Source organism: Monodon monoceros, unplaced genomic scaffold (genome assembly GCF_005190385.1).
Source record: "Monodon monoceros isolate NGI ecotype Baffin Bay Population unplaced genomic scaffold, NGI_Narwhal_1 Super_Scaffold_12, whole genome shotgun sequence".
Taxonomy (NCBI): Eukaryota; Metazoa; Chordata; class Mammalia; order Artiodactyla; family Monodontidae; genus Monodon; species Monodon monoceros.
The window spans coordinates 229,630-246,986 of record NW_021703768.1 but is presented as its reverse complement, the minus strand read 5'-3'; the positions used below and the strand labels follow the sequence as shown (position 1 = coordinate 246,986).

Below are 17,357 nucleotides of genomic sequence, written 5' to 3'. Positions count from 1 at the left end.
CCCGGTGGGTGCAGTGGCCTGAGAGCAGCGCATTGGAGAGGGGACAGCCGAGAAGTAGACCATCTGGGGCTTCACTTCAAAGCAGGAGGAGTGGAAAGTGGGCTCAAGGGGGTTTGTATGAAGAGGAGGAAACAGCAGGGTGCTGTGTCAGGGCTGGGCCAGGGTGGGGCGTGGGGAGGGGGTCAGCCATTTCCCAGGGACCCACCGGAGCCCGAGAGGCTGCTGAGCTCTGGAAATGTAACACAATGTCCACTTTCAGATGATAATAACATGTTCGCAGCCTCATTTTCACACTCATTTAGCCTTGTCTGTGTGCACATTGCCTGCATGTTTTGAACATCTCTTCCCCACTGGTGGGCCATGGATCCCGGCCCGCCCCTCGGGATTTGGGGGGGCACCCCAAGAATGGCAGGCCATCCATCAGGAAGGGTAGACCCTGTTTCCTCTCAACTGAGAAGGTCTTCCTGTTGACTTTGCAAGTGAACAGACCCAGTTTGATAGGAGAGGTGAAGGTCAGCGTCCTTTCTGAGTCCTTCCCCAGCTGGGCTGCCAGGCTGGCCCTGTGGAGACCCCAGGTGCACTGCTGCGGCCTGCCCCAGGCCACCACAGGGCGGTATGCACCATTTCTGGGGCCTGGGGTTGTAAAGGCAGAGGCCCCCAGTTCTGGCTCCTCCAATGTGGCAGACTTCTCATGCAGCCAGCAGCTATGACTGTCACCAGGTTGGGTGGGGGCGAGTGGGCCAGTTGGCTCCCACCACCCCACTGTTTACGTCCTTGTCTGCTTCAGGAGTTACCTCGGTGAGAGCCCAGACCTGGGCCCACGGGGTCCTTCCCTATGCCCTGAGTCCAGGCCAGACCCTGGGGTCAGCTGCTTCATCTTGCATGGATGCTGGCTGGGGTCACTTGGTGACCCAGGGTGGAATCGTGTTGGTCAGTTTGCTGGGAATACGGTGTGCTTCCACTAATTCTAGAATCAGGCTTGTTAACGATTAGGAAGACTTTCATTAATTATGTGTGCAGTGTATCTGCTCCATGCGTCCACTCACTTCCTGGAGTTAGAGGCATTTCGACATTTTAGAACATTCTCAGCAAGTAGCTCTTTAAATACTGTCTTTTCCTGATTCCAACGGACAAGTCGCTCCTTACTCATCCTCAACAGTACACACGTTGTACTGCTTCTTTCATGTTTCCATCTCTATCTTCTAGTTCCCTAATTGTCTCTTAAGCAGTGTCTAATCCACAGTTTAGCCCAGTGATTGGGGTTTTGTTTGTTTTCAGTGATCATATTCTTACTGCTAGAAGTTTTATTTGGTTCATTTTGTTTATTTTTTTTAAAAGAATAAACTTATTTATTTTTGGTTGTGTTGGGTCTTCGTTGCTGCGCGCGGGCTTTCTTTAGTTGTGGCGAGCGGGGCTACTCTTTGCTGCGGTGCGCGGGCATCTCATTGCGGTGGCTTCTCTTGTTGCAGAGCACAGGCTCTAGAGCACAGGCTCACTAGTTGTGGCTCATGGGCTTAGTTGCTCCGCGGCATGTGGGATCTTCCCGGACCAGGTCTACGAACCCATGTCCCCTTCATTGGCAGGCAGATTCTTAACCACTGCGCCACCAGGGAAGTCCTTCATTTCAATTCTACTTGATCTTATTCCTTTGTGATATTTTTCAAAGTATTAAGTGTGCTTATTTTATTTTCAATGTCTGATCATATAATGTCTGAAGCATGCAAGATCGTAATGCTCTCTGTCGTTTGCGTTGAGGGATTTCTCTCCCATTTCTTTTTTTTAGTGTAAACTTCTGAAAGCTTTGACAAATGCATACAGGGTGTATCCCCCACCACAATCAAGATACAGAGCGTTTCCATCACCTCCCACCCCAGCTCTCCCTGTGCCCCTTAGTAGTCAATCCCTCCGGCTCCTGGCAACCACTGGTCTGTGTTCTGTCTCTACAGTTTTGCCTTTTCCAGAATGACACATAAATGGAATCACATGGTTTGCAGTTTTCTGCGTCTGACGTTTTTCATTAGTGTGATGTCGTGAGGTGCATCCGTGTTGTGTGTGGGTCCCCAGTTCATTCCTTTTCATTGCTGAGTAGCGCTGCAGAGCAGAGAGGTGCCAGGTTGTTTATCCACTCACCAGGCAGCAGACGTGGGCAATCACAAAGAATCCCTCTACATGAATTCACATGCAGGTTTCTGTTTGAATTTAGTTTTCATTTCTTTGGGTAAGCACCTAGGAGTGGGGTTTCTGGGTTGTACGGGGTTTGTTCGACTTTATAAGAAATTGCTGAACTGCTCTCCACAGTGGCTACAGCACTGCACACTCCCAGCAGCAACGGACGAGTCACGGCAGCCGCTCACCAGCACTTGCCTCTGTCAGGGGCTGGGGTTTAATCTCGCCCTTCTAACAGGCGTGTAGTGACGGCCCATTGTGGTTCTAACTTGTTTTTCCGTCTGTCTACTGTTGTCGAGTCTTTTCATGTGCTTACTTGCCATCTACACATCTTCTTTGGTCAAGTGTCTGTTCAAGTCATTTGCCCATTTGAAAACTGGGTTATTTGTTTTCTAATTGAGGTTTCAAAGTTCTTTATACATTTTGGATCTGTTCTTTTTTTTTTTTTTACATCTTTATTGGAGTATAATTGCTTTACAATGGTGTGTTAGTTTCTGCTTTATAACAAAGTGAATCAGTTATACATATACATATGTTCCCATATCCCCTCCCTCTTACGTCTCCTTCCCTCCCACCCTCCCTATCCCACCCCTCTAGATGGTCACAAAGCACCGAGCTGATCTCCCTGTGCTATGCGGCTGCTTCCCACTAGCTATCTACCTTACGTTTGGTAGTGTATATATGTCCATGCCACTCTCTCACTTTGTCACAGCTTACCCTTCCCCCTCCCCATATCCTCAAGTCCATTCTCTAGTAGGTCTGTGTCTTTATTCCTGTCTTACCCCTAGGTTCTTCATGACATTTTTTTTTCTTAAATTCCATATATATGTGTCAGTATACGTATTTGTCTTTCTCTTTCTGACTTACTTGGATCAGTTCTTTATCAGATCAGTGATTTGTTAATATTTTCTGCCAGTCAGTGGCTTATCTTTTTCTTTTTTTGTGGTACGCGGGCCTCTCACTGCTGTGGCCTCTCTCGTTGCAGAGCACAGGCTCCAGACGCGCAGGCCCAGCGGCCATGGCTCACGGGCCCAGCCGCTCCGCGGCATGTGGGATCTTCCCGGACCAGGGCACGAACCTGCGTCCCCTGCATCGGCAGGCGGACTCTCAACCACTGCGCCACCAGGGAAGCCCTCAGTGGCTTATCTTTCATTCTCTTAACAGTCTGTTTAGAAGATCAGATAGTTTTAGTTTTGATGAAGTCCAGAGGTTTTTTTTTTTTTTTTGGATGTACAGTTTACAGTTTAAACTGTACAGTTTAAAGAATGGATCATGCTTTTGATGTCATATCTAAGAAATCTTTGCCCAAACCAAGGTTACACAGATTTTCTCCTATGTTTCTTTTAGAAGTTTTATGATTTTAGGCTTTACATTTAGATCTATGATTTTGAGCAGCTTTTGTTTACAGCGAGAGGAATGGATGGAGGTTAATTTGGGAGCATATGTTTATCTAATTGTTAAGGTCTCATTTGAGGACAAGACTTTCTTTCTCCAAGGAATTACCTTTGCATATTTGTGTGGGTCTATTTTTGGACCCTTTATCCTGTCGCACTGAAACCCTATGTCTCTCTCTCTGCCATATCACGCTATGTGTTACTCCAGCTTTAGAGGAAGTCTTGAAATCAGGTAGTCTGAGTCTTCTAACTTTGTTCTTTTTCAAAATTGTTTGTTATTTTAGGTCCTTTAGATTTCTATATAAATTTTATTTGTTTAAAAAATTTTATTTATTATTTATTTTGGCTGCACTGAGTCTTAGTTGCAGCACACAGAATCTTTAGTTGCAGCATGCATGTGGGATCTAGTTCCCCGACCAGGGATCGAAGCCAGGCCCCCTGCATTGGGAGCTCGGAGTCTTACCCACTGGACCACCAGGGAAGTCCCTCCATATAAATTTTAGAACCAGCTTGTCAATTCCCATAAAAAGCCCTGCTAGATTTTGATTAGAATTGCATTCATCTACAGCCAGTTTTGGGAGAACTGATCTCTTAACAATATTGAGTCTTTCCATCCACAAGCTCCATGGATCTCCCAATTTATTGAGGCTTTTGATTTCTTTCATCAGAGTTTTGTAGTTTTCAGCATACAGACCCTGAACATTTTTTCTTAGCTTTATAACTTACTAGTTCATGTTTCTGGTGCTATTATAAATGATACTTATAAAAATTTAATTTCCAATTGTTAATTTCTATCTAGAAATATGCTTGATTTTTGTATATCGTATCCTGTGACCTCGCTAAACGCACTAGTTCTGTAACTTTTGGGGGATTCTTTGAGATATTCTAGATAGACAGTCATGTTGTCTGTGAATAAAGCTGATTTTATTTTTTTCTTTTCAAACTTTATTTCTTTTATTTCCTTTTCTTGCCTTATTGCACTGAATAGCTATGAGTGAATGAACATCTTTGCTGTACTCCCAACCTTCAGGAGAAGCATCCAATCTTTCATCAAGTATGATGTTAACTGTTAGGTTTAGTTTTTTTTTTGTTTGTTTGGTTTTTTTTTGCGGTACGCGGGCCTCTCACTGTTGTGGCCTCTCCCGTCGCAGAGCGCAGGCTCCGGACGCGCAGGCTCAGCGGCCATGGCTCACGGGCCCAGCCGCTCCGCGGCATGTGGGATCCTGCCGGACCGGGGCACGAACCCGCGTCCCCTGCATCGGCAGGCGGCCTCGCGACCACTGCGCCACCAGGGAAGCCCCATATTGGATGAGTTTGGATGCTGAACCAGCCTTGTTCTGGGCCAGCAGGTCTCAGGGGCCCACGCTGGGAGCTGCACAGCTGATGTGAGGACCCCCACGAACCTCCCGTGGGGGGTGGCCCAAACTCCACTCGGAAGGCGGCCCCTCCTGACGTGTGGTGCTGGGGGTCAAGGCCAGCTGACCCCCTGAGCCAGCACAGGAGGCAGAGGAGGTGAGGAGGGAGCCCTACCCACTCACCCTCTGTCCCCCTGGGAACAGAACCATCTGTGTGCACCCCAGCGTCTCTCCTCTCTCCACGTTTTGTAATCTCTGTTCTGATCCGCTGATCCATGTGTCCTTATCTGGACCACACTGTCTTGATTACTGTAGATTTAAAGTAGGTCTTGAAGCCACGTGTGAGTTTACAAAAGCGGTCTTTTGAAAGATGCTTTCCTGGAGTATTAGAAAAATACCGAGGCAGGGGTCCCATGCACCCCTGCATCCCATGTTCACACCAATGTTTATCAACAGTCCCCCAGGGGCTTCCCTGGTGGCACAGTGGTTAAGAACCCGCCTGCCAATGCAGGGGGACACGGGTTCAAGCCCTGGTCTGGGAAGATCCCACATGCCGCGGAGCAACTAAGCCAGCAAGCCACGACTACTGAGCCCAAGTGCCACAACTACTGGAGCCCGCATGCCTAGAGCCCATGCTCTGCAACAAGAGAAGCCACTGCAATGAGAAGCCCGTGCACTGCAACAAAGAGTAGCCCCCACTCGACGCAACTAGAGAAAGCCCACACGCAGCAACGAAGACCCAACGCAGCCAAAAATAAATAAAAAATAAAATAAACAAATTTATACATAAAGAAAACATATGGAAATGCAAGTACCTAAAACATCCAAAGCAAATACCTTGCCAAAAGAAAGAGCAAAGTTGGGTGACTTAACACTACGTGGCTTCAAGGCTAACTCTAAAGCTACAATAATCCAGATGGATGGTGCTGGGTCAGGAGAGGTAAATGGGTCAACCGATCAGCCTACAGAGTCCAGAAGTATACCCACACTCTCAATCCATTTGCAACAAAGATAACAAATCAATCCACCAGGGAAAGGAAAGTATTTTCAACCTGTTTTGCAGGAACAATGGGACATACACGTGGGAAAAAGAAGAGCCTTGGCGTCTACCTCACATCACACACAGAAATTAGCTGGACCACAGACTCAAACGTAAGAGCCATGTCTTATGTCCTTGGGATAGGGGAAAAGTTGCTATAAAGGCATAAAGCACACACCTCAAAAGAAATGATGGGTAGATTTGCAAACATTAAAATTAAGAACTTTGGGACTTCCCCGGTGGTCCAGTGGTTAAGACTCTTTGCTCCCAATGCATGGGGCCAGGGTTCAATCCCTGGTCAGGGAACTAGATCCCGCACGCATGCCACAACTAAGAGTTCGCATGACGCAACTAAAGATCCCTCATGCCGCAATGAAGATCCCGTGTGCTGCAACTAAGACCCGGCGCAGCCAAATAAATAAATAAATAGAACTTTGGGACTTCCCTGGCGGTCCAGTGGTTAACACTCTGCACTTCCAATGCGAGGGGTGTGGGTTCGATCCCTGGTTGGGGAACTAAGATCCCACATGCCACGTGGCACGGCCAAAAAAATAAATAAAAAATAAAATAAAATTAAGAACTCTGACTTAAGAAAAGAGATCATAAAGGGAGTAAAAGGACAAGCCACGACTTCGACTTGGAGGCAATATTTGCAACCTCCTAACCGACAAAGGCTAAGTATACAGGATCTGGGAAGAACTCCTATGACTAAATAAGAAAGGACAATCAACCCCGTAAAAAAGTGGGTGAAAAGCTTGAACAGGTATTTCATACAAAAGAAAATACAAATAGTAAACAGGCACCTGGAAAGACAGGCAACCTCACTGGTGGCGTGAGCAGTACAGACGGGAGCCTCCCTTCCCAGGCCTCCAGACCGACCCCGCGGAGCTGCCCAGTGGGACCCAGCCACGGGCCGCGGGTGGCTGTGAGCTCTTGAAATGTGGCTCTTGGGAAGGAGGAACGAAATTCTCCTATTACTTAATTTTGGTTAATTTAAATCTGAATAGCCAGATGTGACTAGTGGCAGCTGCACTGGGTAGCGCAGTCCCAGCTGCAGCCACGCGGGACAAGAACAGATGCAGTAACAACAGTGAGGCCGCGCGTCCCCCGCGATGCGCCAAAGACACGCCCCAGGGAGACTCACACCCTTGGAGACGCCGCCTGAGCCCCTGCGCGCACGGCCCGCGCCGTGAAATCCCCCTGATGTGAGCCGGTGGGGGTGGCCTGTGACCAAGGCATGTTCGTGAGAGGAGCCGCCACGCAGAGGACCCCCATCCAGTCCATGTGGACGCCCCACAGAGCTCAACGCTAAGCAACGTAACGACTCAGGATGTGCTCCCGCGGCTCCGACGCTGCAGAAATGCAGCCCTTTCTGACAGTGGCCGTGGAGGGAAAAAGCAAAGGGAGGCAAGGAAACGCTGAAGACAACGTCAGAGGGACGCCCCTGGGGAGGCGGTGTGTCCGGCGAGCGCGGCCGCGTGGGCCCTCGTCCTCCTCAAGCTCCGCCTGGGCTCGGGCTGCCGACTTCCTCGCTCTTCTTTAAACTGTCCTCACGTGTTATACGCGTTTGACTTCCGGACGGAGTTCAGGGTGGCCCCAGCCAGCCTGGGGCCTTCAGCGACCCCATCAGCAGAGCCCCCGGCCCCTTCCCCATCCCCTCCCTCCCTCCACCAGGCAGGGCTCCTCAGATGTCCCAACAAGGGCCACCAAGCGCAGGGAGGAGGGCAGTTCCCCTTGTGGCCAGCCTGGTGGTCCAAAGCTGCACATTTCCTTTAAGTCTTCTGTTAGCTTAAATATGGATGCAAATTTTAATCCACTCCATAACCAGTATGTAGTTGAATATATAAATACGTATGAATATTTTCTTACTTACTTAAAACTGGAGCCCTGGAAAAATTCTGCACCGCCCGGCCCCCTGGCACCACACTGGCACGAGCCTGGCTTTGCCAACCGGGCTTTGCCGGATGCAACCGTGCTTGGAGTGGCTCCCGGAATCTGTCCCTCTGGGGCCCTCCGACCCGGCCTGCCAGCCCCTCTGCCCGTCAAACGGCTGGGGCTCGGGGCCCTGCTGCCAAGGTGGCCCAGGGCTGCGTGCTGAGCGCAGGCCGCGGGCCCGGCTCACCTACGGGGCGCCCCTCCTCCTTCTCCTTTATGTCCAGTTTTCCAGACTCCTTCCGGCTCGGCACATCTGCGGGCACAGACTCATTGCCCGCCGTCAGCTGCTCGGAAAAACTGGTGGCGACTTTACTGTCAAAACCTTTGTCTTCACATGTAAAGCTACTGCTCTGAAAAAGAGAACGTGACACCTTTACTGGCAGCTTCCGCTTGCCTTTCCCATCATCCGTCCGCGCCCGCCATCCGGGGAGCGCCACGTTGAGAGCCTGGCCGTATCCGGGCTGGGGGCCGCGGGCTCCCACAGCACCCCTCAACAGCTCTCTGGCGACCCGTGCCAGGCTCGTCCGGGGCTCAGGGCCCCTCTCGCCCAGGCGGGCTCCGCCTTGGCCCTGTCCCGGAGCCTGCTGCACGTGCGCACCCAGCCAAGTTCCTCCAGGACGCCTGCTCTTCCCCCACATGGGCTTGGGCCCCCCAGGCTCCAGCCCCGAGCTCTCCTGGCTTCAGCTCAGATCCCAGCAGGCTAAGAGCGGCCCAACCCCACCTCTGCTCCTTTCCCAGAGGTCACTGACCCCCAGTCCTCTCCCCTGGGCTCACAACAGACCGACAGAGTGCCTGCCGCGTGCAACTCAGGGGCCACGGGGGGACACACAGGGCACTGCCTGGGTGGAGCTGCCGTCCAGCCAGACAGACACCCACCAGGAGAGGGCTGGTGCTCGCGGGGAGCCCTGAGGGCCCAGGCACTTGTCCTCACCCTCAAATAATCCCCCCCAGTGTCCATTGGCCGTGCTGGAAGTTGTCTCCACTGATGGGGTCCCACCTGTTTCCGCTTCCTCAGCAGCACACGTGCACAGCCTTCCCGTGACAGGACCAGGGCCCCCCTCGCACCTTTGGGAGAGGTGCATGTGCGGGGCAGGGTTTGCTGTGCTTTTCAGCCTGGGGTGTCTGGGCTGGACCGCCCGTCCCCACAGGCTGGGACTTTAGGGCCTGGAGCACTTGGCCACCACCTTGCCAACACGTATGACGGGACAGCATCCTGCTGCCCTAGGTGCACTCCTTACGGAGACAGATCTCTTCTACCTAGACTGACCGGAGGCCGTCCTGCTGCTGGGCCTTCTCCCGCCCACATCGACGTGGCCCCCTTTACACTCGTGGGACTGTGTCTCGGGGTGGGAGATGCCACATGCTGCCCTTGGCTGAGCAGTCACGGCGTTGACCAGGAGCAGTAGCACACTCACTGTGTTGAAGACCGACGGGGACGCGTCCATCTCACAGCACTCTGATGCCAGGAGAAACTTGAACCTGGTGCCCAAGCCCCCGAGGTTGGTCAGCGTGATGGTCCGGGATGCAGTCTCACCCACCACATAGCTGCCGAAGTCGATGAGCTCCTTGTCGAGGGACAGCTGCCAAAAGACCCCGAGTGAGCCAGGGTGACCACACCAGGCTCACAGCAAGGTCTCTTCTCCCACCTGTCACCCTGCACCCGTGAGGGGACACAGGAGCTCTGGCCCTGTCTTCATGCTCAGAGGTGAGGCCTGCCTCTGGCTCATGGCGGGAGGCAGGGCCTCTGCACAGCCCAGGACACAATCCACATCCCAGAAATCATAGACCTGTGTACTGACCATGGCAGTGTGGGAGCACCTGAGTGCAAGTTTTGAAAAGTCAGGGACTTCCCTGGCGGCGCAGTGGTTAAGAATCTGTCTGCCAGTGCAGGGGACACGGGTTCAAGCCCTGGTCCAGGAAGATCCCACATGCCGAGGAGCAACTAAGCCTGCGCGGCACAACTACTGAGCCTGCGCTCTAGAGCCCACAAGCCACAACTACTGAAGCCTGTGCTCCACAGCAAGAGAAGCCACTGCAATGAGAAGCCCGCACACCGCAACGAAGAGGAGCCCCTGCTCACCGCAACTAGAGAAAGCCTGTGCAGAGCAACGAAGACCCAAAGCAGCCTAAAATAAATAAATTTATTAAAGAAAAAACTTACATTACATTACATTACATTACACAGCTTACGTTAAAAAACAAGACAGGGAGTTCCCTGGCGGTCCAGCGGTTGGAACTCTGAACTTTCACTGTGGAGGGCCAGGGTTTGATTGCTGGTCGGGGAACTAGGATCCCGCAAGCCGCATGGTGCAGCCAAAAAACCAAAACCAAAACCAAAACAAAACATAAAACAAGACAGATCTCAAATCAACAACTTATGTTTGCTACTGAAGAAATTAGGAAAAGAACAAACTAAATCCAAAACTAGCAGACAGAAGAAAATAATAAAGATCAGAGCAGAGATAAACAAAAGAGAGAATAGAAAAATAAAGAAAATTAATGAAATCAAAAGTTGGTTCTTCTAAAAGATCAACAAAATTGACAAACTTCTGCTAGATGGACTAAGAAAAGAAAGACTCAAATTACTAAAATCAGAAATGAAAGTCGGGACATTAATACTGATTCTACAGAAGTAAAAAGCATTGTAAGTGAGTACCATAAACAATCATACCAACAAACCCAGATGAAATGTACAAATTCCTAGAAAACAAAAAACCTACCAACACTGAACCAGAAAGAAATAAGACAATTTGAATAGGCCTATGACTAGTAAGAACATTGAATGTATAATAAAAAATCTCCTGACAAAGAAAAGCCCTGAACCTGATGGCATCATTGATGAATTCTACCAAACAGTTAAAGAATACCAACCCTTCTCAAACTTTCCAAAAAAACTGAAGAGGTAGAAACACTTCATAACTCATTCTAGGAGGCTGGCATAACCCTGATACCAAAGCCAGACAAAGATACCACAACAAAAGAAAAGTACAGACCAAAATGCCTTATGAATATTGATGCAAAAACCCTCAACAAAATATTAGCAAACAGAATATACACAATGACCAAGTGGAATTTATTCCTGGAATGTAAGGATGGTTGAATGTAAAAATATCAATCAATGAAGTATGTGACATCAGCGAAATGAAGGGGAAAAACCCACACGATTATCTCAATTGATGAAGAAAAAGCATCTGACAAAATTCAACACCCTTTTATAATAAAAGCACCCAACAAAATAGGAATAGAAAGAAACTACCTTAATATAATAAAAGCCAAATATGAAAGCAACATAACATAATATTGCAATATAACATAACATAATATTCAATGGTGAAAGACTGAAAGCTTTTACTTTAAGATGAGGAATGAGGGAAGGATGCCTGCTTTCCCCACTTCTATTTGACATAGTACTAGAAATCCTAGCCACAGCAATTAGTCAAGAAAAAAACGGTATCCAAGTTGGAAAGGAAGAAGTAAAATTATCTCTGTTTGCAGATTACATGATCTTATATGCAGAAAATCCTAAAGACTCCACAAGAAAGCTGTTAGATCTAATAAACAAATTCAGCAAAGTAGCAAGATACAAAGTCAACACACATGAATCAGTTGCATTTCTGTACATGAACAATGAACAATCTGAAAAGGAAATTACAAAAACAAATCCATTTACAATGACATAAAAAAAGAATAAAATTTTTAGGAGTTATCTTAGCCAAGGAGGTGAAAGGCTTGTACAATAAAACTACAAAACATTGTTGAAAGAAGACATAAATAAATGGAAACACATCCCACATTCATGGACTGTAAGACTTACTATTGTTAAGAAATCAATATTACCCAAAGCAATCTACAGATTCAATGCAATCCCTATCAAAATTCAAATGACATTTTTTAAAGCAACAGGAAAATCCATTCTAATATTCACATGGAATCGCAAGGGACCCAGAATAGCCCAAACAATCTTGAAAAGGAAGAACAAAACTGGAGGAGTCATTCTTCCTCATTTCAAAACTTACTGCAAAGCTACAGTGATCAAAACAGTGTGGCACTGGCATAAAGACAGACATATAGACCAATGGAGTAGAACAGAGAGCCTAGAAATAAACCCTCACATATATGGTCAAATAACTTTTGACAAGGGTGCCAAGGCCATTCAATGGGGGAAAAGACAGTCTTTTCAACAAATGGTCCTGGGAAAAGTGGATGTCCACATGCAAAAGAATTACCTAATTCCATACACGAAAATTAACTTAAATGGATCAAGGGCCTAAATATAAGACCTAAAACAATAAAACCCTTAGAGGAAAACAAAGGGTAAAATCTTCACAACACTGAATTTGGCAATAATTTCTTAGATACAACACCAAAGGTGCAGGCAACGAAAGAAAAAAATTGACAAATTGGACTTCATGAAAGTTGAAAAAATTTTATATCAAAAGACATTTTCTATAGAGTAAAATGACCGCCCAGAGAATGGGAGAAAATATTTGCAACTCATATATCTGATAAGGGGTTAATACCCAGAATGCACAGAGAACTCCTAAAACTCAACAACAACAAAACAAATAACAACCAAATTCAAAATGAGTAAAGGACTTGAATAGACATTTTTCCAAGGAAGACTACCCATGGCCACAAGCACATGAAAAGATGCTCAACATCACTAAGCATCAGGGAAATGCAAATCAAAGCTACAATGAGACACCACCTCACACCAATCAGGATGGCTCCCGTCAAAAAACCCCAGAAAACAACAAGTGCTGGTGAAGACGTGAAGAAATTGGAACTCTTGTGCACTGTTTGTGGGAATGTAAGATGGTGCAGCTACTGTAGAAAACAGTGTGGAGGTTCCTCAAAAGATTAAAAATAGAACTACCATAGTTGCTGCTCCTGTCCCATTGTCACATGCCCCTCCCCCTCTCCTGAAGTGACTCCAGGGGACTTAAAGGGCCAGCACACTTTTTTTCCTCCCCTCCTTCAATTTTCTCTTTTTCCTCATTTGTGAGTCAGATATTAAAGGTTAGGACGTATACAGGGAAAACCAGGAAGTGACCAGGCACGCCTAGGGAAAGGCTCAGAAGAGACCTGGGAAGACAGTAAGGTTACATCTGAGCCTGATCCTCAGCACAGAGAGAGCTGACAGCGATCAAAAAGCAAAGAAACAGAAACAATAACAAAACACAGCAAACCCTGGAAAAGGGGAAAACCTGATTTCCAGAGTTACCACATTATTAGATTCAAATGTCCAGTGCTCCAAAATCATACAAAGAAACAGAAAGTATGATTCATTCAAAGAAAAAATAAATCAACCGAAACTGTCCCTGAAAAGGACTTGATGGCAGGTCTACTTGACCAGGACTTTAACACAATTGTCTTAAAGATGCTCAAAGAGGTAAAGGAGGTAAAGGAAGGTGTGAAGGGAGTCAAGAAAATGATGTGTGAACAAAATGGAAATACCAACGTTTCTAGAAAGAAACAACAACAAAAATCTGGAGCTGAAAAGTACCAGAACTGAAGTGAAAACTCAGTAGCAGGATTCAGAGGTGAATCTGATCAGGGAGAAGACAGAATCCGGGAACCTGAAGACGGGACAATGGGGTCATTAAGGCTGAGGAAGAGGAAGAAAAAAGGCTGAAGAAAAGTGAACAGAGCCTGAGGGGTCTGTGGGACACCATCAAGGGGCCACTATATGCATTGTGGGGTCCTAGGAGGAGGAGAGAAAAGGGCAGAGAGAGAATACTTCAAAAAATAATGGCCGAAAGGTTCCGGCATTCGATGAAAGGTATGATATAAACATCCAAGAAGTTCAACAAACCCCAAGTAGGATGAACTCAAAGAGACTCATGTTGAGACACCTTCTAATCGGACTGTTAAAGGCCAGAGAAAGAGAGAGAATCTTGACAGCAGCAAGAGAGAAATGACCCGTCACACACAAGGAGCCTGAGGAACATTATGGGCAGGTTTCTCATCAGACTCTTTGGAGGCGAGGGGGCCGTGAGCCCATTTATTCAAAGTGCTCAAGGAAGAAAAATGTCAGTCGAGAATCCTACAACCTTTAAAAGTGAGGAAGAAATCAAGACAGTCCCAGAAAGACAAAAGCTGCGGGAGTTCCTCACCACGGACTCGCCTGCAGGAAATGCCCCAGCGAGCCCCGCAGGTGAGAGGAAAGGGCCCCAGACAGTAACTCCAAGCTCTGCAGAGGGAAACATGTGGGCAATTATGGAAGCTGGTGTCACTGTCGCAATGGTTTGTAACTGCACTTTTAGTTCCTACATGGTTTAAAACACTAATACATTTTTTTAAAAAGCAATTATTAGTCTAAAAGCTAGCGTTACTGTAACTTCGGTTTGTAACTCCACATTCTGTTTTCTATATAACTTAAGAAACTAATGCATTTAAAAACTTTAGTTCATGTTACTGGACACACAAGTTATACAAATGTAATTCTGTGACATCAGTGACTGCGCAGAGTAGGAGCAACGTTGTAAAGCAGCAGAGCTTTCGTAAGCTGTCGAAGTCAGCTAATACAAACCCAAGTCAGGCTGTTATAACTCTAGGATGTTAAATGTAATCCTCACGGGAACCACAAAGAAAATACGTAAAAGGAGATGAGAAAGGAATTTAAACACTTCACTGCATAAAATCAACTAAACATAAAGAAGACAGTAGCGCAGGAAATGAGGGACAAAAGAGCTATATGGCAATGAAAACAAATAGCAAAATGACAGAAGCAAAGCCCTCCATAGCAATCAGCCTGAAAAAGGGAGGAAATTCTGACCCAGGCTACAACATGGATGGATCTTGAGGGCACTGTGCTCAGTGAAACAAGCCAGTCACAAAAGGGACAATACCTTGTGATTCCACTTATAGAAGGCACTTAGCGTCATCACATTCGTAGAGACAGAAAGCAGAATGGAGGTCGCCAGGGGCTGGAGGGAGTGTTTAATGGGGACAGAGCTTCGGTTTGGCAAAACGAAGAGTTCCGGTGAGGGTTGCACAACAATGGGAAAGTATTTAACACCCCTGAACTGTGCGCCCAGAAATGGTTAAGGTGGTATATTCTACGCTATGTGTATTTAACACCCCTGAACTGTGCACCCAGAAATGGTTACGGTGGTATATTCTACGTTATGTGTATTTTACCACAACTCAAGCCTGAAAAAAAAGAGACTTAAGAACCTAATAATCCAATGCAATGTGTGAGCTTGACTGTATCCCAGCTTAAAAAATCACAGCTATAAAAGCTGGTTTGGGGACATTTCAGTACATTGGAATGCACACTGGGTGATAGGTGATGGCTAGGAATGGGGTTAGTTTTACCCTAGGTGCCTGCTGACGTTTTATAAGGACGGGTGTTGAGTGCTGTGGTATTGCTAAGTCACTTGGAAGTGGGCCAGCAAAAACAGACAGGTAGACAGCTGAGGCAAGTGGGGCAAATGTTGACAATGACTGGACTCTGGAAGTGGGTATATGGATATACATTGTACTATTCTTTCTGCTCTTCATTACTTTGAAACTTTTCTTAATTAAAAGAAAAAATCAATTCTGCACAGCAAAGGAAACCGCCAACAAAATGAAAAGGCAACATATGGAATGGGAGAAATTATTTACAAATCACATACCTGATAAAGGGTTAACATCCAAAATATATGAAGAACTCACACAACTGAATAGCAAAAAACAAACAAACAAACAAAAAAACAAACAATCTGATTTACAAATGGGCAGAGGAACTGAATAGACATTTTTCCGAAGAAGACATGCAAATGGCCACCGGGTGCACGCAAGGTGGTCAGTATCACTAATAATCAGGGAAATGCACGTCAGCACCACGGCGGGGCGTCGCCTTACACGTCGGAAGAGCTGTTACCAAAAGGAAAGAAATAACGGGTGTTGGAGAGGACGTGGAGAAAAGGGAGCCCTCGTGCACTGCTGGTGGGAATGAAATTAGTGCAACCACTACGGAAAACAGTATGGAGGTTCCTCAAAAAATTAAAAGTAGAATTACCATATGATCCAGCAATTCCACTTCTGGGTATTTATCCAAAGGCACGCAATGGGTATCATCAGAAGAGTGGTGTGCATGCCCATGTTCACCGAAGCGCTATTTACAAAAGTCAAGACACGGAAGCAACCTAAGCGGCCATCGATGGATGGATGGATAAAGAAAATGTGGTACATGTAAAATGGAACGTTACTCAACCATTAAAAAGGAAACCTTGCTATTTGCGACAACCTGGATGATACTGAGCTAAGTGAAATAAGTCAGGCAGGAAAGACAGATACTGTATGATCGCACTTATATGTGGAATCTAAAAAACATGGAACTCACAGATACAAAAACAGATGGTGGTTCCCAGAGGCAGGGGTGGAGGTGGGCAAAATGGGTGAAGGGGGTCCAAAGGCACAAACTTCAGTTATAAGGTCTGGGGATGTAAGATGCAGCATGGCGACTATAGCTCAAAAAAAGAAAGGGATCAAAGGGACCCCACAGGGCTTTCAGGAGGAGCAGGGTCTCCTCTGACCCGGGGTTCCTACAATCTGGGCTCCACCCAGCGCAGGACTCCCCTGGATGTTTCCAGCATTGCCACGGGTGCCCACCTCCCCAGGCTGGACGCCTCAGGCCCCGGCTGCCCACCCTCCCAACCCGGACGCTTGGCGAGAACTCACGGAGCATTTCTTCGCTGAACATTTCAGTGGAACGGAAAACCTGCCTGTCTGAGCCAGAAACGAGACGTTTCCTTCCAGATCTTTGTTTACCTAAAAAGTAAAACCACCCAACCACGCACATATTCGCAGCCTTCCGCGGTGACATGTGCTGTCCGCACAGTCACAGCCACCACCCCCCGCCCGAGGGAGGGGTCCATGGAGCGCGTCCCCCTCGGACCCGCTAGCATGAGTGGTCACACCTGGTAGCCAGCGACACAGAGGAGCTGCCTTGTCACCCTGCTGGCATTGAGGAACACTCCAATATGTTTTGGGCATAAAACAGCCTAACGGGGGCCTGCGTGACCCCTTCTGAGGCGTGTCCCTCCTCCATCACAGCACTCTGTGGAGCCTGGGGGGCAGCAGAGACCCCGATTCCACCCACCACCCTCTTGCGACAGGGTGAGAAAACCCCCTTTTCCACGGCTTGGGCTCAACACTCACCGTGGGCTTGAAGGTGACAAGCACTTCACAGGACATGCCGGCTGGCATGGGACCAGGGGGGTCAAAGCTGCAGGCGCAATGAAGGCAGGAGGTGAGCGCCCTGTGCTCGTGCAGAAGCCACTGTCCAAACAGCCGGCACCCCAGTGGGGCTTTGGGGCCCCCCCTCGCCTGTCCTGGGTGCTGAGCCCCTGCTGCCTCGCCAGGACTCAATTCACAGGAGATGCTCGAGGAACATCTGAGAGTCAGTTGTGTGAGTGAAGGGCTGAGGGAAGGAAGGAAGGAAGCGGGGAGGGGAGGGGGGGGAGGGAGGAGGAGGAA

At 47.8% G+C, this 17,357-nt stretch overlaps 1 protein-coding gene across 1 annotated transcript in view; it reads right to left on the bottom strand.

The window, feature by feature from the left end:
• Window positions 1–17,357, bottom strand: part of CFAP74 (cilia and flagella associated protein 74) — a 57,668-nt gene that overhangs the window by 24,450 nt on the left and 15,861 nt on the right. The window contains exons 7-10 of the mRNA XM_029215916.1: window positions 17,040–17,106; window positions 16,560–16,649; window positions 9,305–9,469; window positions 8,077–8,239 (exon numbers count right to left, since the gene is read on the bottom strand). Coding sequence (XP_029071749.1) covers window positions 8,077–8,239; window positions 9,305–9,469; window positions 16,560–16,649; window positions 17,040–17,106 — 485 coding nt within the window. The remainder of the gene's footprint in view (window positions 1–8,076; window positions 8,240–9,304; window positions 9,470–16,559; window positions 16,650–17,039; window positions 17,107–17,357) is intronic.